The sequence below is a fragment of the Falco naumanni genome, chromosome 4 (genome assembly GCF_017639655.2).
Source record: "Falco naumanni isolate bFalNau1 chromosome 4, bFalNau1.pat, whole genome shotgun sequence".
NCBI classification, from domain to species: domain Eukaryota; kingdom Metazoa; phylum Chordata; class Aves; order Falconiformes; family Falconidae; genus Falco; species Falco naumanni.
In genome coordinates this window covers 11,304,582-11,328,066 of record NC_054057.1, presented here as the reverse complement: position 1 = coordinate 11,328,066, position 23,485 = coordinate 11,304,582, and the positions used below count along the sequence as shown (strand labels likewise).

Here is a 23,485-nt window from a genome sequence, read left to right as displayed (position 1 = left end):
AGCACAGAAACAGCTCTGTGCTTTCCCCTGTGCCAGCCCCAGAAACAGCATCCAAGAAGGGAAGATGGAGCTGCCTCTATACAGATTACCTCTTGCTACCATGGTTTTTCTCAGGCCACCAGGTAGGAAGAGCAGCCAAGCTCAGTTTAGTCAGTGTAAGTACTACAGTTTTTCCACGTAACAATTGATCAGCTTTGTTCAACAAAAGCACGCATGTCAATTTTAAAAACGCACTCCATATCGAAAAGAGACACCACAGAAGACCATCAGTTTTCAGAGGGTGAAGAGCTCAGCACTTCCTAAATAAAACCCCTCTAGAAAAGTATCCTACGTTGATTATGCAAAAATTAGGGTACCTGGTGTCATCCTCCAATTCACCAGTTCTCCCCTCTCAAAGTGAAGAAAACTCAAGAGTGTATCTATGGATGTATGACAGTCAAAGTGTTACAAACAGAACAGTATCACAGTTGCGCTTTTCTCCGGGATGCACAGCCCAGCAAACACCGGTGCAAGCGGAGGCACCGAAGAGTGCATGGGTCTCAGTGTCCGCCAGCACGTGACAGTCTATCAGATACCATATGGTCAAGCTCCTGTTTTGTTGAACTCACATGGGTATGTGCTCAACTAGAAGTGGCAGTACGCTGTCTGCCCAGGTAAATTCATACTGCTTAGGGCACAATTACTCACTAGCTGGTTTTTTTTGTAGCAATCTTTCCACATCCTACTGCAAATCCATGACAACATAGCATCAACTAGCAGAGAGCAAGGAGACAGGAGGACTGTGAGGCTTCATCTGCCCAATGATCAACAACACACTATATTCCACCGCGCAAGAAGGATAGCAAGAGAAGCAGATTTCACGTGCCATGTTGTAAGATGCTCTGGGGCTCAAAACTTACAATACAGAGCAGTTCAACCTGGTGCACTGCATTTGCTGTCTCAGATGCTTGTGAGATAGAAGTCTAGCTTGAAAAGGAATCCAAATCAGATTTGTATCTACCCAAACACAAATGTGAAACCTTCTCGTAATGAACTTGATGCTTATGTTTTGCTCTTAGGAAAAAGTTGGGGGGGTGGAGGGTGGAAACAACAAACCAACAACTTTGCCTTCTTGAGTGCTTGACATTAACCCTGCCTACTGGATTGTAAAAACTGCCATCATGCAAGATGTGCAGCCGCTTAAGTCCAGAGGTTCGAAGGTGGGAAGCTGCAATGAGCTCATGGTGAGTAAATCAGTGTACAGTTTGGGAAAGGAGGTCCACATAAACAGTCTCAAAATTAGCTGCAGACTGCCTACCAGAGGAGGTATTATTAAGAAGTTTGTTTTACTAAGCCACCTATCCACCACAACCAGGTAGGAAGCAACTAAAGGGTACCCAGAGGGGAAGGCCTTTATGATCTTGAGAAAAGATCTGTTCTGCTGTGGAACCACTGGAAGGAGAAAGGGGAAGGAGGAGAAATAAAACAAACAAACAAAAAGAATAATAATAAAAAAGCAGTTCTACTACAGCAGCAACAAAACAATGCTTGTTTACAAGGGATGGGCCAGCAGCCCAACATTTAACAAATACAAGGACTCCAAACAGGATGGCTTTAAAACTGACCTTAAGAGAAAGTGTACTGTACTCTTGGAAGAGCAGGAAGAGGATACATCCTATCAAGTAGGAGATTGCTTATTTCTTCACCAGGAGTGCTTCAGCACACACAACCAGTAACTGGAGCCAGTGTTTTGAACACTGCCCTTTGGATAGCACATATGGTTCTCAGCATCCTGAGCAGCAAAGCCAAGCAAAAAATTTCAAGTCTCAGGTATGTAGTCTGCTTCAAAATGAAAATATGGAGGGGAGTTATCTACATACAGATCATTATGGAGCTGCCTCTATACAGAGCTACATAAAATGAGTTAAAAAACAGCACCACCACAGGTCACCTGCAGAGAAGGGTAATTCAAAATACTAAGAGAAATTGAGACAGTGTGAAAAGGTAGCCACAATAACCTACAGAAATTATCTGATAGGAGGAGGTGTTTAGTTAATATGAACAAGAGAGGTTTTCAAGATAAATTAGGTAAGGATTTTGTGGGCAGTGTACTCAGGATACTTTTGGCATCCACTAAGAGCTCGATCTCATCAAGTACAAGCAGACTGCATTAACAACCCAAACATCCAACCCCAAAGTGAGTCAGGAGAAAGTAGGTGGCCTGTATACTTGCTCCTGAATTAGGGATGTCTCTGGCTAGCAAGAAAAAAATGTTTTTGTTCAGACAGGTAATTCTGCCTAGCTTCTGAAATTCAAAAACTCCAACCAAGACCTCCTGTTAAAGAGCTCATTAAAAAAAAGACAGAATCCTTTGTCTTTCACAAACTCCCTTCCTTCCTTGCTTCAACTTTTCTTCATCTTTACTCCTTGCTATACCCTGCTGCTTTGTTTTCTCTAGAAGACAGACAGTGAGCATTAGGAAAAAGATACCAGACATCAGTAAAGAATGGAACCAGTATGTGCAGATCCAAGTCACCTCAACCCTGAAACTGCATTAGTTCTTCAGTTTGAAAGCCAAACATAATGCACACATGAAGATGAGAAAGGCACCTTCTGTATCTATATGGTTAATGTACTGACATGGGCCTTAACAACACGAGTACAGTACATACTATTATGCCTGTGTTAAGTGTCCTGTTTCTAAGCCACACCTGCCCTACAAGGCATCAAAAATAAATAAATTAGACCAACCAGCATTTACAACAAAAGAAGACTTTGAGATTTTACAGGGTGAAGCGGTTCAGTGATTCCAGGACAGAGGAGCAGCAGCAGCAGCCTGATAGAAAGGCTCCAACAAACCACTCATCTGTGGAGCAACAGAAGAGAACAGAACGAACAGTCAGACAGGTCAGCAGTAGGTAAGCACACACACCAGCTGGAGGTTTGTTTGTTTGTTTTTTTTTTATTAAAGCAGTAACAGAACAGTAGGAAATTTCTGATTTCCCTAAAAAGCCTAAAGCAGGTACCACCAACTCTACCACAGAATGCACGTGTAACACCTTTCTAGGTGAAAACTTATCATGCAAAGGAAAAACCGCTTTGGGGTACCCAGAACCAAAGTCTGTGATCTGTGGATCTATGTGTATGTGTAGCAGAACACTCTGCTGAACATAACTGCTGATCAAAAGCTAAACACCACCAGAGCAGTTTCCTCCATGGACAGTAATGGGTAGGTATGGAATTCATAATCCCCTTCCTTCCACCACCAGTCAGAGCTTGGCAGATCAGAAGAAAGACAGCAGGTGATGAGGAGAGCTGGATTTTCCTGGTTTAGGAAGCAAAGCTAGGACAGAACAGAAGAAAGAGAGAGATAAACGTCCATCTTTGTTCCACAGGTCAACACAGATGAGAAACAAATATTTTTTTTTAATTCCACCCCCCCAGTTTGTATATTGGTTTTGCAGTCATGAAAGGATGACTAATCCCACACGTGTCTTCCCAAAATACAGACACTGGAAGGTTTATTTTCTTCTTACCTCTTCAGTGTACCACCTTGTGTCAATTTGCCAAAACTAAGTATCTGAGCTCTTTCTAACTACCTCTTTTCAGTTCTCACTTCTTATCCTAACCACCTGCATCACTGCAGGCTTCTGAAAGAAATACTCACTTGGCCTTCAATTACAATTAATATTTTAAAATTATACATACAGAAAGATCAGCATGAATTATTGTTCCCAATTATCAATATAACATGTCTAATGGAATACAATGACTGCATAATAAATTTTAAATTACATGACATAAGTTAACAATCCTTTCTAGAAAACTGTATATGCAGTTCCATGCCATTGTTCTATCCACGCAACACCAGTAGAGATTATGAACAAATACTAACACACCTTCAATATTTATGCACACCTGCTACTACAGAAGAAGCAATTGCAAAATTATGTGTTTGGGCCCAGTCTTGAATTCACAAGGTACCAGCTATCTTTAGCAGCCACTTACACCATTGCAGGCAACACTCCACTCCTTTCCTTAGGGTTTGGGAGCTGGAGCAAGGGAATTTTGTTTCCAGATGCAAATGCTATGGCTTCCATATAGGCAGGACCAGGGAAGAGGCATTACTTTGTTTCCAGAATACCTGGTGGTAGTACGCAATCCTGGGGCTGGTACACTGTGCTGTTTGCAAGAACAGAAGGGGCATTAGCTGTACACCCACACTTCAGAGGTCTGTGGAATAATGTAGAATTAGGGTGTAACTGCTACAGGAAGCACACTTTTTATTTAAAAAAGAAAAAAAGGAAAAAGTTGGATTGCCACTGAGGGGAAAAAACAATGCAGCTATCAATTAACCCAATATATCTCCAGAATATTCATTAAGCTTATAAATTAATGTTCATTTTTATTATATTTGTTTCAATATTTGAAATGCATTTGAGGCCATATGTACAGTTCAGGTATAGCAAGAGCAGATACAGTATACCTTGCCCATATCTTTCATGATGATTTCTAACCCAAGTATGAAAACTGCTGCAGAACTAAAATTCATCAGGTAAACGTTGGTCAAAACCTCCTTTTTTTTTTTTTTTTTTAATAGTTAAAATCCAACCACTTAGAATTAAAATACAAGAATGCAACCAAAAATATCCACATAAGGTAACAGCAACAAATACCTTTTCCCCATCTTGGGCATCCAATTATTGTCACATACCTGAGCCAGCTCTTGATATTTACCCTGGCTCTAGAAGCAGGTTGAGCAAGCCACTAAAGCTCCCTGGCATATAACTATGTTCCACATCACAGTATCCAACATAGACTTTATCTCCTCACGGAATCAGGTCTAGCAAGAACCCCAGGTAATTGCCCCAAGGTAACTGTCAGCAAAGATGGGGTATTTGATCTGTTCTGAGGGCAGGTTCTTGCACCCTCTCAAAAAACTTGCCAGCAAGAAAGGGTTTATTCTGGATAGCTGAAACAAGAAGAAGACATTAGGTACAGGTAGCTAACTCCCTGGATAGCTGCCCTAGGACTGAGACCAAAATCTGGAACCACTGTTAAGCAGGGCTGCTGAAGATAAAGCACAAGGACTGATAACAGCTATAGTGCCAGCATTTCCCATCTGAAAGAGCATTTACATACTTCAGGAGTATGTAATCAATTTAAGAGATTTTCAGAAATGTAAGGAAAATGCAATTATTACCAATGCTAGGGCTGCGTGGCAAGAGTCCTACAACACAGCTAGAAAGTTTCTCTGAAGCATACCAAGTGCTTACACTGAGCCTGGGATAAGGAAGACCCTCTACCACAGTCATGTGAAATGAAAGTGCACACAAAAAAAACCCTACATAACATTATCTTCCCACCCTTCACAGTCATCACACTACTACCTTGCCCCATGTCTTCCCAGGAGCACAGAGCACTTACAACTATAGTAAAGGACCCCAGATCATCCTAGTTCCTCCCTGGAAGGCTGCGCAACCATAGGATTTTATTGTAAACATCTTTCAGCTTTCCTTTTCCTTCCAAATATCATAGTAGTTCTAAGCAATCTTTAGTGGCTTTGTTACTGTCAATGAAGTTGTCAACGCCTGGTCCACCCTGCCACATCCACGGTACTCCACATTTGGATGAGTAACTGCCAGCCTGGGCGCACGAAGCAGCATACTCCTGAGCCTCTTCCCCTTTCTGTGCTGTTGCTGCTGTGGAGATTTTTTGCTCCTCTTCCACAAATTCATCTTTTTCACATTAGCATACTCATTGAGTGAGTCAGGAAGCTCTTGCAGTATGGCCCAAACAAATTTATGGGAAAAAGCAGTTATTTGGGGTTTTCCTTAGAATTCCACTTATCTTTCCCCTCCCTCTATTAAAAAAAAATAAATATAGTCAGATAATGAAGATTTGATGCCTCAGTAGGAAGGCTCTGCAGGCATCCCAAGAGCTAAACAGGATAAACCAGCTCCCTGGCCACAAACTGAGAAAGGTAAGAGTGGTTCACTCCCCCCCACCCCCCATCAAAACTGGGACCTTAACAACTCTCACATCACCCAGTTTAACCCAGTACAACCATCAATGATGCCTGTGAGGTAGCAGACACTTCTCTACTGAACAGCAAGTAGAGAAGTTGCAACACTTCTCCAACACACTGCTAGAAAAACATATGAACTGTCAGGGTTTCCCTACAAGTTTGTCACCAAATTTACTTGGATTGACATCAGTCCTTTGATCTGAAGACAAAGTAAGCAAGGGTAGACCGCAGTAATTCGGTGTGCAGCTTTCACCTGCAGTCAAGCATCTTATGCCTACATGAAGGCTTTAAATGAATCGTGAGGTCACTCCCATAACGCTAATACACACACACACTGATGATACACAGCAGGACCGCATCAAAATAACTGAAATAATGGCATAGTGTTATTCACTGAATGCCACTGTCATCTACCACATGATGGGCTCGGTCCACATTCATGGGCCCACGCCAATCTTATGTAGCATGATCTCTTGCGTCTTAAATCCTTAACCCACCTTAAATCTTAAACCACCTCCCGGTTTCTGGGTTACAGTTCCACTTGCTTCTATTGGGGTAATTCCCAGAAAGTAAGATGGTGACTACGGTACACACTGCTGAAGATGTGATACTTTACAACTATTTCTCCTTTCCACAGCATACCTGGATATTCAGCAGTTCATTTTTTAGTCAAAGAATTTTTACTATCTGTTAAAATAAGCTGGGGGAAAAAATTAATTTCCAGAAGGAACAGAAACATTTGCAACTTACTCAAGTTTGACAAAGAGGTCTTGGGTGGGGGGAGGGGAGAGGGAAATCTCATAAGTGTCCAAATATTTCTTAAATTAAAAAAATAATAAATAAATAATTTTGTTGGAGCCGTTTCAGCAATGCCAACATTTCAAAATGAAAGCACTCCGCTTTTCACAGAAAACTTAAAAAATAAGATGGCCTCTATTAGCATGCAGTGAAATCTTTCTCAAAATCAGAAGAAATGCTTCCAAATTCATGCACAATTAAATTCTAATCTTTTTGGCCATAGAGAACTGACTAGCCTGGCTTCAAAATCCACTCATTTTTTCCCCTTAAACTGCTAAATTTCTTTTATGTCTACTCCATCCTTTTTAACACAAGTTGGAACATCAAAAAGATATAACTAACACCTGTACTTAAGTCAAATTAATTCTTCAATGAATTACAGTATCTTAAATGAAACTGCACAGTAGTAACACACTCCATCCTGGGCACTCATCAGAGACCCCAACAGCACCACGGTGTCATCAGCATCCCTGGTGAAGAAATCCATTCCCCTTGTTTATTATGGCACAAAGTTAAGAAGGAGCCTCCTAAGAATTCAGGGTAAGAACACAAATAGTAATAGCAAAGAAAAATAATTCAATCATAAACTGGAATAATACTTCTACAGATCAGAATATTGCTCCAGCCTCTCTTTACTAAAGAAAAGTGTAATAAATCACATCTAGTCCCCTGAAAGCATTTCCAAAAGTCCCAAGATAGAATTAGACACTGAGTAACAGGAATTGGTGGTTTAATTTTAATTGTGAAATTATTCACTGAGACAGTCCCTCAAAACCAAGGACTTTTTTTTTTTTTGTTAAACACAGCTGATTTATCAAATCAATTCTCTAATTGCCACTGTTTCAAATTAACACTAAAATTTCTGTCTCTGCCTTTCGCAAAGTGTATATAGCCGCTATTTACTTAGACATTTATCATCCAAATTTTGAATTACCGGTGCTTACTAGAGACAAATAAAACTAATTCCCAGTGAAAAAAAGCATATTAAAAAAAATATATCTCTAAATAAACAAAAAAAGCACACTCAGGAGCAACATAAAGAGTACACTGGAAGCAGCTGGCCTTCACTGTTTATTTCTTTTGCATTAAAGTGTTCTGCAGCTTGACACAAAATATTTCTGATTACTTGTTTGTACTTGCATTATATTACATAAGAGGAAGGAACAGTAGGTAAGATAAGTCTACAGACTGAACAGATCTGTTCCTTCGTCTCCCAGCATCACCTCTTCCTCAAATTATTTTTACTTATACAATTCCTGGTCTTTTCACATTCCCCATGAAATAACGAAGTGAAAAAAAGATTATCTGACTGGCAGCCACCTAAGTATTTTACAATTCTCGTATGGACTGCAGGTTAGCTACGAAAACATCCTCTCACGCCCAGAAGAATACACATGATAATTATCATCACTGTAAGTTTCCCCCACAAAGGTGAGTATGCCCCGCACAAGTGAAGTATAAACCTTCTGCCACAAGTTACCTGATGTTTTTTTAGTTTTTCTGACTTGTATCTCTGTAGGCCTGTTGGTGCACAGGAGTTGCAATCTCTGCCAGTGGTAGGGATGCAGCCCTGCAATGGGCCTCACCCAAAGCTACTCAAGCCGGGAAAGGAAAAAGGAAAGATCCCTAATAGCTTTATGTGAGGCCTTCACTCTTATAAAGGAAAAAACAGTTTGCAGCATGTTCACAGATTTTGTTTTCAGCACTTTCTTCCTAGAAAATACACCACTCAAGCTTTATGCCATTAAAAAACTTCATGCCTTAGCCTCGATGTACTTGGTGACCTCAGAAGAAGAACAGATTTCACTTCACAGAAGTATCAAAAATCGTGTTTTAGTTAAAGTTTAATGGCAATTCCATTTACCATCATGCGATTAATATAACCTAGAATGTTTTTATAAATGTTGCACTTATATTTTACCACAATTTAAATTCAAAACTGAAGAGCAAAGGAAACCACACTTGGAACTGGAAAATAATCCAAAAACCTGCTCTGCTCGAGATTACAAGCGGGGGAAAAAAGTGCCGATTGGAACTGTTAGTCAAAAAAGACTATTTGATGGGAAAGCCTTCCTGAAATAGAAGAGCCTTTCTCACAAGATGAACTTGCAAAGCGAGTAACTAACACCCTTGGAACATACATCCTTCCACATGACTCTGAAATGCATTTTCAATAAATAACAAAAGTCACAGATGTAGAAGTACTGTGGATGAACTTCAGATAAATGTAACCAGAAATGCAGAAAGCTGCTTTCCATGAACATAATTAGTACCACTGCTGAGGTAAACACATGTAACTGTTCATTTATTTTGCAAGGCCACGCGTTCATGTGCATTACTGGCAACTGAGCTCGGGTCCGCCCTCCCATTTCCAGACACGGAACAAAGCACGCCATACACCTACTTGCCACATCATTCCCAGTGTAAAAAGCCTTGGGTTAGGATCTATCACCTCTTCAATTAAAACAGCCAGTCTCATGTTAAATTACACATTGAGCAAACGCTAAAAGAAAGTTACATGACAGTAACCACTTAAACAAGATTCACACTCTCCTGAAGGGCTCAGCTTCAAGCAAACAACACCTTTCACACAGACTTAAGTTTGCTGGGCAGACCGTAAATGCTGGTGTGTAGCCCCTCATCCTCACCTTTGGCAACATAAAAGGGTTGCATTTTTTTTATGTTTGTTTTACACAACATACTGTGGGCTCCAATATAGAATCGTGATCTACGTCATCCTGCACTTTATCCAACGTGCTGCTGGTGGAAGTTTGGGCAACACAGGAGAGGGGAGCGAGGCACGCTTGTTAGCAACACCGAATGCCATTTTTGCATGTGCTCACAGCCAGCCTGTAAATTCAACATCTTTTATTATCAAAGCAAGGACACGGCACGAGGGTTACTAGCATCACCGAGAAAATATCGAAAGGGCCAACTTTAAGCAACCTGCAGGCATTCAGCAATGGATTATTAAACCACTTGAGCTCTTTGCTGTGCGACCCGGCCCCTTGACTGTCTACTATTAAATAAGAATTGAAGGCACTGAAGGGCAGCAAATGTCAAAGTTACCATCAAACACAGAATTTCATAAGCCCCCTTCCTGCTCGATATGACCTGAACTTTCCCGATGGGTAGTATTTCATTTGGTCTGTCTTCTGCAACTGTTCTTTTATTGAAGAAGTTTTATTTTTCTGCTAATCCTACCACTTAGAAAAGCAGCTGCCTCTGCTCCTACGGCAAGTACTGTTTTGTTGCAGGACCCATCCTAATATTTGGGAATCAAGTCAACTTTGACGAGAAGCATCACAGCTCCCAGTTCCAACACCAATACTACACAAATACCTCGCTGGAAGCTATCCAACACTGGGAGTTCTTACAAACTTATGATGAGATACTCAGCAACAGTAGATCATCTCACTTTGTATAATTACTGTACAAGTAGATGGTTTGGGTTTTTTTTTCCCTTCAAATTCTTCTAGCAGTTTCAGTGCAATACCATTAACAAACTCTATTTCCACTAACACAGCAGCGTCTTCAGATTTATCTTTTGTATCTCTCCCTATCCACTTTTCCATCTCTGGGTCCACCACTGTATGTTCCGATACTCATCTCATTCACACCCATTTCCTCAAGTGCTCGACGAATCTCATGAGAAGCAGGACTGCTCACAACAGCCTTACAGCTACACAGATGCACACGGCGTATCAGTACTCATGAACCAAGTGAACACATATTGGCTCATAGAAGCAACCACCTCACCTGCACATGTGATTGAAAATATTCTTCAACTATAAATACAAAGCAAAAGTTAAAATGAAGAAACTGATGTCACCAAAATCTGATTAAGAGATTCATTTTCAATATTGACTCTTCAGCATCAGAGTAAACTTTGTATTGGCAACTAGCTTTAAGGAGCTACTCGCCCCCCACACACACACTCTAAAGGATGCAGTTCAGCTATGGGTAGATTGAGGAAGAATCAAATTGGAGTGGGGGGAAGCCCCCCCCCAAAACCCAGAAATCAAAGAATCAAAAGCGTGTGACCCCCTGGACCTCTATGAACAGCTGAAAATGCCCCAGAAGATTACTTATACCACGTTTAAACTTAAATGTCATTTCAGAAACACTCCATGCAACCAGAGGTGCTGTTCCTAACACACAGCTGAAGACACAGCCAGGACTGCAGAAATGCAGTAAAATTTGCCATGTTGGCGCAGCTGAACACTCAGCAGTTCAGGGTTGGATTTTGGGTTTGGGTTTAGAGGGTTTTGTGGTGGTTTTTTTTTTTTTTGCTCCTCTCTTGACACTACTATGGGGAATTGCCTGGATGAAGTCCATTCCATTTTACAGTGTGAATCTGGCGAACAGCAGTAAATTAGGCCTTTTTCTCCCAGACTAGAAACATCAGAAAAGTCAACCAATCTACCCACAAGGGATCAGAGCAGCTAAAACCAAGAGGCATCGAGATGGCCTAACAAACAGCCTCTCTTCTCGGCACACTCGCAGAGAAGGTAACAGCATTTTAGGTTGCTTGGACAACATGCTGGAAGAAAAAGCTCACAGAGCAGCATTTACTAATCAGCAGTTTTAAATAACAAAGTCTCTTTTCAGCTGTGAGCCACAGAAGGTGTGAATACACTGTTTGATAGTATTGCTACAGACTAAAAGAGACTGCAGAAGGAGGTCTCACTGCAGAAGACACCAGTAGGGCATTACAGAAGACACCAGAGCACCGCTCCCGAGCTAGCCTAATTCTTCCAAGTCTTCAATACATAAACACCAACCCCAGAAAGCAGCCGATAATGCATAGCACCACCTCAGAGTTAAATACTTAATCCAATGGGCACAACTCTCCCAAAGCTATCTGCACCGATACTTTTTGGTGGCCACTACAATTTAAGAGAAAAAAACACCTGTACACTGAATTATTTCATTACCATATGATTATTCAAGAATGTATGTTATGCGTAAGATGAGCAACTACAGAATCCTTAAGAAACCAATTATGTTCTGTCCCCAGAATGCCCCAACAGTGTTGCCTTATATTGAGCCTTACTTGCAAGGCTGACCAAAAAAACATCCCTTGGTTAAGTATTTGTTGCCACTTTTTCAGAGACACAATATGGCTCTGAAAAATGATGAAGTTCTTACCAGCACTCCACTGATGAAGTGAATGATTACCAACCCATCCCGTGAAATGTGGCAGAGCAGAAGCATTGCAGCAACCAGATCATCAAGAGCCCATGCCATACACACCTTCCCACCGGAGTTATTTGCAGCATCAAGTTTATTATCTGCACTGTAACACCACCTGCCCAGCACTCACCCACTTCAGTTTAAGCTAATAATGGAATACATTAACTCAATCAAGTTTTCATTACTCCTGCAGCACACACACAGAATGTCCAAAGCAATATACATCTTTATATGGTATTTTACTCTTTGCTCTATATGCCAAAAAACATCAATTTTTAAAGCAAAAAAATTAGCACATATTTCTAGGCCTGTATGACAGCAAAATTTGGATGCTGCTTGCATCACTTACCCAGAAAGTAATTCCAACATGAGCTCCTATTCAGACATTTACTCCTTTATTTCCCACCTGCCTTTGGAAATGTTAACCACCTTTTGGCTGAACACTTCTCTGGTGAGTTTTTGTAGATTCTCATCCTTCCAGCTATGCCAGTACCCCCTCACACACACCAAACCATACAGCTCAGCCTCCACCTAAGAACTGAGATCCGTACCCAGTGCCACCAGTGTAACCCCCTACTGATTCCTCCAGTATTTGACACAGGTGAGTAACATAACACAGCTGCATCTTGTATTCACAAGCAGGTCAAGTTTAACCTACCATCACACTCAGGTGAAACATTAAAGATGAAACATAAGTGACTTTATGTCATTCTCCACCAGCCTGTACTGAATCAGCTGCATGTGTGACACGGTACGTGCAAAGTTTCAGTTGTGTGTCCTGCAAGTCTTGGCAAAGACATACTCAATTAAATGTATGTGTGTGTTCAATCTGTAATACTTTAACTTTGAGGTGAGAAAAAAAAGTAATGAATACTGGCTGTAGAATACACAATTATTAAGAAATTACAGTATTTCAGCTCCTCTCTGCAGAGAAGTCTCAGAACTGGTGACTGGGGATTAAACAGCAACGCACAGACCACATGGGCTGGACCATATCTTTTCTGACACCTTGTGGGCTGTGGCACCTAAAGGCTGATAATCCAGTTGAGGGCCACACTAGATGACTTACGAGCTCTCATTTTGGGAAACTGTTTCCCCCCCCCCCCAGCTTTACTGGCGTCACGTGGCACACTGTGTAGGAAAAGCTAAGAATCTGAGATCCACAAAAACCCCAACAATATCACAACAGTATGCCTGCACCACGTCGAGTCATAAATTACAGAGTTTTGCGGTGTGTGGTTTTGTTACCTCATACTAGGCATCGTGATAATTATGAGAACCACACCTTTCATCTCACTGACCTATAACATTACATTAATATAACATTACACTTGCAATTTAAGCTTCAGTCATTTTTTTCAGGTATTCAGGCCCGCCTATTAAAACTTAATAAACTGCAAGGCACGGTGCTGCAGCAGCACGTTTCCTTGTATCTCTAGTGAAACACGGGAGTCTCCAGCCCCTGGGCACTTAAAACTTCTGCCTCTCCCCCCCGATTTTAAAACTCGGTCTGCTTCAAAGAAGTAGCTCAAATTTTGGCGGTTTAAGCATTACATTTTATTAGCAAAAAGAGAAAGCCGAGGCGCCTCGGAGGGGAAGTCGCCGGGAAGCCGCGGCAGCGCACCTGCGGAGGCCGGAGCGCCAAGGTGCGGGGCGGCGGCGGCCCCGCGGCAGTGCCGTGCCCGGCGCAGCGCCCAGGCGCTCCCCTCGCAGCCGGGGCGGGCGGCGCGGTGCCGGCCGGCGGACCCTCCCGCACGCCAGGAACGCCTCAGGCCCGGCCGGGCGCGGGCAGGCAGGTCCCGCCGCAGGGGGAGAGGGAAAGTTGGCGCCCGCGGCCGGCCGGGAGCCGCGCCGCCCCCTCCTCCCCTGGGCGCCGCCCGCTCTGCCGAGGGGCGGCCCCGGCGGCCCCTGCGCACGCTCCCGCCCGCCCGCCGCCCATGAGGCGCCCTCGCCGGGAAGGCACTGACGAGTCATCGCCCCGCCGCCCGCAGGCCCGGCGGCGTCCCCCGCCCCCGCGCCCCTGGCGGGACGGGCAGCTAAGGGGAGCGGGGGGCGGCGGCCGTAGCGCGGCGGCGGCGGCGGCGGGGGGGGGGGGGGGGGGGGAGAGCCTACAGGTGATGATCCAGCGCGGCGCTGCCCGGCTCGCCCGCCGTGGCCTGGCCTGGGCTCCGCGGGTAACGGCAGCGCGTCCCCGCGCGGCCGCCTTCGCCTCCCGCCCGGCCGGCCCCGGGGGCTGCACCGGCGGGGCTGCGCCCGCCCGCCCGCCCGCCGCCACCGGGCCCTCCCTCCACGCCCACCGCGCCGCCGGCCCCGGCCTCCCTCACGCCGTCGCTCCGCCGAGAGGCGCCTCCAGCGCTGCGGCGGCCGGCGCGGCCGGAGCGCGACCCGTCCTCCCCACCACACCTAGCAACAGCGCTGACAGGACGCAGCGGCGGCGGCGGCGGGAGGAGGAGGAGGAGGAAGCGGAATGGCTGCCGCGGCGGCGGCTCCCTCCCTCCCTCCCTGGAGCCCTGACAGCCAGAGCCGGGGCGGAAGCAGCAGGCGGCGTGCTGTGCCCGTCCTCCTCCCTGCTCCACCGCCTCCTCCGGGCTTCTGCACTCCCTCCTGCTAATGCAAACTAACTCCCCCTCGCCAGGCCGGCGGGCTGCACGCCTCCCCCGCACCCACCCATGCCGCCGCCGCGCCGCACGCCGCCTCCCCGAGGAGCGCTCCACGTCGCCTGCAGGACCGCTCCTGCCGCTCCTCGTCCGCCGACCGGCCGACCTCCCTCCCTCCCCGGGCGGCCGCCACCGCGCCCCGGCTCCCGCTGCACCTTGTGCCCCCCCCACCCCGCCTCACGCCGCGCCGCCGCCGCCGCACACGCGGCCCCCACGCCCCCCGCGCCCGCCGCTGCGGGGCGCCCCCACCGCCCGCCCTGCCCTGCCTTGCCCTCGCCTGCCCCTGCCGCGGCCCCTGCCCCGGCCCCGCCGGGCACTCACCGATGTGGTTGTCCTCGATGTGCTCGATGAGCTCCGCCAGGGTTGGGAAGTGGAGCCCGCAGCCCCCGAACCTGCAGGCGTTGGAGAAGAAGGAGGCGGCGGCGATGCCTGTCATGGTGTTACATCGAGATCCCCCTGCGGTGCCTGCTCTGCCAGGGCCGGTGGCGGCAGGGCGGGGAGAGGCGGGGGCAGGGGGGAACGGGACGGGGAGAGAGAGAGATGGGGAGCGCGAGAGAGAGGGTGGGGGTGGGGAGGAGGAGGAGGTGGCGGCCGCGGCGGCGGCGGCGGCAGCAGCAGCGTCGGGAGCGGCGGAGGGGAGGGACGGGCTGGGTGGGGGGAGATGAGGCAGCCGCAGCTGGGAGGAGGGACCAGCGCGGCTCTGTAACAGCTGTGCTGCCCCGGCGGCGGCCGCCGGCAGCGGGAGGAGCAGGGCACCCGGGCCGCCCTCCGCGCCCGCCGCCGCCGGGGGACACCCGCGCCTCCTCGCCGCGGGGGCGGCGGAAGCTGCCGTCCGGCACCGAGCGGGGGTGGGGAGGGGCGGAGGGCGCGCCCCGCCGCTAACTTTCCCCCTCAGCCTGTGGTGGCGGGGCGGGGGGCTGCTGCAGTGGCCGGCGAGGCGAGGGGAGCCGCTCCCGGGGTAGGTGCTGGGGCCGGCGGGCTGGCTCCTGACGCGGCCGTCACCTCCGCCGCCCTGCGGGAAGCAACCAGTCCCCGCCGAGGCCGCCAAGCCGAGGGGCGGCCGCCCCTTCCCTGAGGGGAGCGGAGGCCGCCAGACACAGCCCTCACCTGCCCGCTGACGAGCCGGAGGCCCGGGGCACCTGCGCGCCCTGCGGCCGGCCAGGCCTCGGGGGCAGCGGGGTCTTCTCGCCCGCCGCTAGGTGGGCTCCGGCCCCCCCGAGCAGCCGGTTCCAGCCCGCGGGCCGGGTCCTTCCCGCCTTCGCCCGGCGGCCGCCGACATGCCCGTTTAGGCGGGGCAGGGGCGTGAGGCTGCGGCCCTGAGGGGAGAGTTTGCAGAAGTCACTCGCACCTCGCTCCCAAACCCTGTTTTGACTTCTTGTCTCCAGAAAGCTATTCAGCAGAGAGCCTGACTGATTAATTGATTTTAATGAAGGTCTCCCTAGGCTCAAATTCACAGACAGCTTTATTTAAAATTAAAAGGGGGAAAAAAAAAAAGAAATTGCTTGTCAGGGAGGCGCTTTTTTTCCCACTTCTGTTTTATAATCCTCTCTTTTTTTCCTCATATTTATACGGTTCTACAGTGTTATTAATGATTTTGAGCAAAAGCGTGACAAAAAATCCTCAAAATCTGCATAAGGCTCTCTTAATGGTACAGTCATAAGTGAGTCCACTGATCCTGCTGATGGGTAACAAGTCCCAGGCTGTTCTCATCTCTGTAAAAGTAAGCATGTGCTTAAGAGTAAGCAGAGCCCTTGCCTGTTCTATTAGCTACAGTGCAGGCAGGGATGCTCCTGGCAGTGCTGCGGGAGCCAGAGAATAGCAAAGCCCAAAACCACAGCAAGGTGGTTAGTGAGGGGAAAGATGAGTACTTGCCTATTTGCTTGAAGCATGAAAAATCTTGGAGCTACTTCCTGGTGTCCTGTATATCAGAGAACCTATTCATTCATGGTGAGAGAACAAGCTTTATCTTGGACATTATTTTTGTCATTTTCTTACACATTCACTTTAATATTTTTCCGATGTTTTGCCTTCATTCAATGTTTTTCTTGATCCACTCCATTTAGTTTATATCGAGGAAAACAAAACAAGCACAAACTCTATTTTCCAGAAAAATATCATGTGTAGAAGCCTTCTCTTCAACACATAGAGCTAGAGTTTGTAAATAGAGTTTGGATAGCCATGAGACGCTGAACCACAGAGCAATAATGATATTGTAGATTTTGGGCTTAAAAAAAAAAAAGGTAACGTGGACACATGGTAGTCCATAGTACGTACATTTTCAAGGTTGACTGTGGTTGACCTGTACTCTAGAGGTTTGGGGAACTGCTGCTGTTACCCATTTCATGAAAACGTGTAATTCTTTTGAATAATACATAAAGGTTTGGTATCAGACATCTGCTATTTGATCCACCTGTTTCAAGCATAGCTACTTCACAGTTTACTGTTCTTCTAATTTCTCCACTGTCTTTCTGATTTTATCAAAGGAACTTGCTCACTATGAGTTGACTCAACAAAGGAGGAGTTGTTCCTGCTTAAGGCCATGATCCTGGAAACTCATGCCACCCAAGCTGCTGTCGTGAACAATGTCACAAAAATCACGTACATGCAAGTGTCCCTGTGATCAAGACATAAAGCAATAAATATTGAGTGGAGGAGTAAAATGGTAAGGTAAGCATCTTCTGTAATAAGTTGCAGTTTTGGAGACTAATTTGCATGGTCAAACACATAGGCCTTTTTAAACCTATAGTGGTTTTGGTAAGCATGAATCCTCAGCACTGTAAACAATATCAGGACTGTAGATTTTACATTTTTGTTTGCATATGAGTAGGCACTGTCTGGGTGTTGATCACTGGCATAATTCAAATAGAAAATTTATAAGGCAAGAAATTGAGAATAATTAGAATGAGTATTAAATTAAGAATTTCATGTAGCTGATCTATCAAGGTCAACAGATGTGTATTTTAGTCTATTTGTTATGAAACAAAACTGTGATGGACATTGGGTTGATAGCAATAACTTCTAATAGCTGTTAACAAAGAACACTGGTCACCTACAGAGAAATCAAAGTGGTTTTGTAGCTGTGAAGTAATAAACATTGGTGGTTAACCACCTGCTAGTAATAGACAATGTAATGATTGCTGTCTGACATGTGAACTTGTTCAGTTAGCTGCAGGTCTCTTTTCATTCATTGTTTGCTAAATTCTCTGGGTTTTTGAGACCTTTTGAACTCAGGAGAGCACTTGCAGCCATCAGGAAGAGCTTGAGAGTCAGGAGTTACTTAGTATCCCATAGGGTAAGGATTCAGGTCAGTATCTTTTGATGAAATTATTTCTCCTACTCTGAGGGGCCTGATTTTGTAGATACTCAGCTTTGATGGCTTCACTAGAAGTTAGGTTAGTTAAACCACTTCACATTTTTTCCCCTATGATTTAAGCACTTGGAACAGGTTTTTTTCCTTCCGTAGAATCAGGAGGGATTTCTTCCCAGTTTACATAAGGGCCTTCTGCCCCTGGTTTCGGTGTCAAGGCAAGGGACCAGGCACATCACAGATGGGCATGAACAAACCCAGTGAAGAATGCCCCAAACAACTCATAGTGTCCCTGATTCACCATTGTTGTGTTACCATCTGGTTATTACAGGCAAAATACATTATGTCCTGATAATAAGTGGTGTTTGTAGAAGGAACACGTGCTCTTCCCCCTGTACTTGTTCTTTCCTCAAATATCTGGGAGATGAAGTAATTTTATCAAACTTCTTATCAGTAGCTTACCTGATCAAATATATTTGGAAGTTCTTTATTATAAATGATCATTTTCTTATTCAAGCTTTACTGGGATAGAGAACAAGGGTATCCATATGACCCACTGCCAAAGTGCTCAGTAGTTGCCCCTGTCTTTTGTTCTGTGGGAGAAATAAATGGAAATTAGACCAAAGTGATTTGTCAAGCCAGGGCTAATTGCTGAGCAGATCCCTTTCAGAGGTGGTAATAGCTATCTTAAAGGATACTTCAAATAAATGGAGCTGAGAAAAAGCACAAATGGCTGGTAAGCCCTGTTTTATTTGTTTTAGAAGAAGTTATTTTGAAGACCCCTAAGAGTCTTAGTTTAACAATTATTTCAGCTTAAGCAGACTGTTAGGCACAACTGAGAGCAGGACTGTGTGAAAGAGGAAGGATGTGCTGCTATTCAGACCTCTGTACAAGGCTAAGAGCTGATTAACTGAGAAGATTTCTAGATCATCTGATTACCTGCTTACAAATGCGTATGTTAGGACTACATCTGTTCTTCATATCTTTGTGCATCATTTTAAGTCTGTTTTGATAAAGTGAGAAATGTGTTTAGAGTAATTTAAATTCATTTCTTCCTTAAACTGATGGGTTTATGGTCTTGGATCCCTTATCTCCTTGGGTGGTCTGGCTGTTAGACCTTTTTCAATGACTTTTGGCTGCTGGTCTTTCTAATACCAATTTTTACTAATAACTTAGTAGTTATTTTGTGGTAATTAACTGCTGTAACTGCTGGGCCTTTTTGGGGGATAGATTGCTACCAACTACTGTTCTGGATTCCCAAAAGCTGATTATTCTGTCCTAACGCTCTCTGGAAGGCTAGACATCTGAATTTGAGAAACTTGATAGTTGCTGCCCTTGGTGCTTTGAGTGTCATAAGAATTTTATTGAAGATACCACCCCTCTGTCAAATACTAAAGAAAAGCCAATACTTGCTTCAGAGTTTTATTTAAAAGCATAGTTTAGGTACTTGTTTTCAGCTGCATTGATAATAGTGGAGTGTTAATGAAAGATTTTATGACTCTTGCACAAGGATAACATCAATCTGTGAAAGCTTTTAAAATTGCAGTCTTACTACAGTTTTGATTTTTACACTATTGAAGTCATACTTGAAAATATCTACTTATGTTTGTTCTGAAGAAAAAATAAACCAAGCATAATTGGCTGTTACAAAGAAATGGTTGACAACACCTACCCCTAAAAAAATTACTGATTCATTTTTCAATAACAATTTTAATCATTTTATCTCTACTTGCTTCAGCATACTGGCCATATAAGAAATGTTGCACGATTTGGGAAGATTTCATAACAGAGACATATCACTGCTGCAAAATAATTATACAAGTACAACATATTTATGCAGTTTGTGTCATGAGAATCCTATTTTTAATTTATACTGCTGAATTAGTTTTCTCTTGGCAGTGCACTGTGTAGCTTCAGGGTGCAATGGAAAAACAAAATGTTAAGCTGGGAAAGCACTGTATTCCCCACTAGTTCCAGATGCCCCAAAACAATAGACAGAAATCCTGCTTCGTTGAACTTTCTGAGAGACTTCCACATTTTCAGAAGGACAAAGTTTCAGATAAACAGGAGATCAAAGCTGCCTCTTATTTCCAGTTACCTGTAGCCTAGGAAAAAGGAATTTTCTTGTTTTGATTACTTCAGGAAATTTGGAGATAACATGATGTTATAGCATAGACCATTGTTACAGTGTTAGTTTGCCTTGGAATTGTAAAATAAAAGCTATTTCAGTGGTCTCTTGCAAGAACGCGCAATTATATAGTTATTAAATAACCTACTCTATTCTTACTATGGGTTATAGTGGAATACTTTACTAAAACCCTTCATGTTGTTTCGTTCAGACGTTTGGAGGTAATTAACATATGGTTTTAAAAATAACTGGCTAGAGAAATAACTCAAATTTGTAAGTTTATCTCAATGAAAGGTAAACTTGTTCTTTAATAAAGATGAATACTAGAGTGAAACTTTCAGTTTAATAGCTTTTACAGCATCTGAAAAATGCAGAAGCCTATGTCATTCTGAAATTTTTGCCTTTTCCACTTTCACTTCATAAACGGTGTACCCAACTTGTAAGCAGATTTCATGGCATCTACTGACATAAGAGTTAAGTAAATTAAAGGTAAATTAATTCCAAAATGCATCGAGACTATAGCATCATTCTCACAATAATAAATCATAAATTAGAATGAGCACTTCCTAGTTTTCTTTGTTTGGAGTAGAAGTGTCATCACAAATGACAGTGTCGACTCTCATCCTCTGACCTCGAAGATCATTTAGGATGCTGTAGTTACAGGGTGATTTAAAGCAATCCTAAGGCAACTCTAACTTGCATCAGTGATCTGGAGTGCAAAGACATGGGACACAAGTCCCATGTGGTTTCATGCCATCTTATGTTTTCCTTCCTATTCGCCTATTCCTCTGCCCCAAATCAAAATTTATCTAGGAAAATCCAGGTCCTTCGTTTCTGGATTTCCTAGTCACAGGGAGCTGTGTATTTTAGAGCCTGCAAATTTAGAACAGACTCTCTTCTGTTTAGCCTGAGCATTTCCCATTTAAAAATTCTTCACTGAGCCAAGAATACCAGTGACAGGGAGAATTCTGCACTGAGGCATAGACGCCAGCAAAAATCCACTTGCTAAATAGTATGTAGGGTCGGAGAATCCCTAGTGTTCAAGCAGGCAATTACACAGGGGATTCTTCCTGTTCTTAAAAGACGTGCCTTTCTCACATTCTTAAACTAGGTTAGGGAGAAGGCTGCTTTGGCATAAAGTTAACTTACAGCACTAGGGATGGTTTTCAATCTCTAAGGAAAGGAAATCCGGTAACTTTGTTAACAGGAGGGTTGGCAATCATTGACTGTGGAGTCTGACATCATTAGAAAGGAGATCCACAGTTCAGAATAAGATTTGTTTGCAAAGGAAAGAAACCCCCATCTTAGTAAAGCTCTCATGATCTTCCATGGCCAATGAACTATCAGAAGCTCAGCTGCATAAATATTGCAAATCACTTGCAATCACCACCAAGGGTAGTTTGTCAAAGAAACATGTATTTCTTGTGACAGCTTAAATTAGAGATACAAATAACATGCCTATTATCATCACATGGATTGTGAGGACTGAATATGACCACTACAATCCTGTATGAAAGAACAGAAGAACATCAGCTAGTGAAAATGTATGGAGTTCTCCAGTAGCCGCTGAGGACCTATGAAGATGCTGTGGCCTCCACTGGGCAGATTGCCGCACATGGTTTACTTGAATCACCTGTTCAAATCCACAAATACATTGTATCATTGGAAGTAGCTATTGAACAGGAAAATAAGAGTAACAAGAAAAATCTCAGAAACACTACAGTGGAATATTATAATAGTGTCGTGCAAAAAAATCCCAAAGGAGGAAACTCGCCAGTGTAGTAAAAATATAGAAAGTAAAAAATAGAAAGGAAAGGAGAGAAAGTATGAGAAACATGGGAAATGACAGATGGTTAAGACTGGGGATCTAACGCTTCCAGGAAGATGCTATTTGCTGTCTGCCATTCTAGGCAAGGGGTGCAACTCTGTATCATAGAAAATATGAATGCCCACTGAAGAGAAGTGCCAAGATGATCCAAAAGCTCCCTTGTTTCCTTCAGAGGAATACACAGTTGTGAAGGCTTAAAGTGTTCTTCTGATACCTTTCAGTATGTATTACGTCATAAATCTTACACTAAAAAAAAAAAAAAAGTTGGCATGTTTCCACAAAATTTATCCTTTTCCTCACCAGTACAGCAATGTATAAGAGTTGCAAGCTGCAAGATACACGATTACTTGAAACCCCCACTCATTTTGTGTACATTCTGACTGGTGTATACCCACTGGCTTCAGTGTGATTTTAGGTATTCAGCACTTTGGAGAATATCATCTGTAAACAGCTGCAGAAGCTCCTGCTTTACATAAACAAAAAACCTACTCATCATAGTCTGGGAAAGTCATGGGTCTGCTTTATAAACAAACAAACAAAAATGCCTATACATAATGTAGTATTTGGAAACAAACTTGGACATTACTCACTCTGTAGACCATCTCCTGATTTAGTTATCTTATGAAACAAAAGAAGCTAACGCACTTCTACATTAGATGCCAGGAGCTCCTAGTGAGGAAAGGCATGAAATAAAAGAGGATAAATTAGTGGTACTTTAGTAAGGTATTATAAAGCACTGGTAGAATGCTAAAGTGTCTTCGTATTTCCAGCTTTTATATCTGCATCTCACAAATTCACCATATTTCAACCTAAACAAACTACTGACTGTCCAACAGCAACTTTTTCAAACTACAGTATGCAGAAGAAAAAACAAGGAAATTGAAATACTTGATCTTACAGAAGGAAAAACACCCCCAAAAGCTATATACTAAGCCCTACTAATTTTCAGTTTCTTTCTTACAAAACTCTTATATGGAAATGTATCTTTATAATATATGTTTATGTATAGCTAAGATAACAATCGCAACATCTTCAGTTCTTTTTCCAGTTGCTGTGTGTTAATATTGTAACTAGACTACGGCTATCCCCACAAAAGTATCAAAGGACATTGTGAAACAAAAATCCTTATCCCTGCATTTCACCTGTACGTGGTCCAACGAGAACGGATATTATTTGTGAGAGGTCACTCACTTCTTTTTGCTCTTGTTTGGAGTTCATATTACTTGTGCTTAATTCATTCTCTGTACCAATCCATCTTCCAGTATATAATTTGAACACAAAAAATTGTACCAGAAAAAGACTTGGAAAGGTTAATAAACAGAAAGCATGCTTAGCTTTTCTCTGAAAGAGGTTCACCAATGCATATATGTGTTGATCTTTTTGTTCTACTTCTATTTTTAATACTTCATTTTGTATAGTTTTGGGGTATATAGATGTGTGAATCTGTCAAAGAGTAGAATTAGAGGCTTCTTACATGTTTAACTGATATGACTCCTTATGATGATAGTAAAAATGTATTCAAGCATTGGCAGGCTCACACTTCACCTTCAACTGGCTTGTGTGG

At 43.9% G+C, this 23,485-nt stretch overlaps 1 protein-coding gene and 1 long non-coding RNA gene across 2 annotated transcripts in view; one reads left to right on the top strand and one right to left on the bottom strand.

Moving 5' to 3' along the window:
• JAZF1 (JAZF zinc finger 1) overlaps positions 1-15,220 on the bottom strand; it is a 196,283-nt gene extending 181,063 nt beyond the window's left edge. Inside the window, exon 1 of the mRNA XM_040589077.1 lies at positions 14,980-15,220. Coding sequence (XP_040445011.1) covers positions 14,980-15,094 — 115 coding nt within the window. The 5' untranslated portion in view covers positions 15,095-15,220. The remainder of the gene's footprint in view (positions 1-14,979) is intronic.
• Positions 15,221-15,572: 352 nt separating this feature from the next.
• Positions 15,573-23,268, top strand: LOC121087889. The gene is made up of 2 exons (XR_005827785.1): positions 15,573-16,605; positions 17,142-23,268. It is a non-coding gene; the product is annotated as an uncharacterized LOC121087889 (long non-coding RNA).
• Positions 23,269-23,485: the final 217 nt, after the last annotated feature.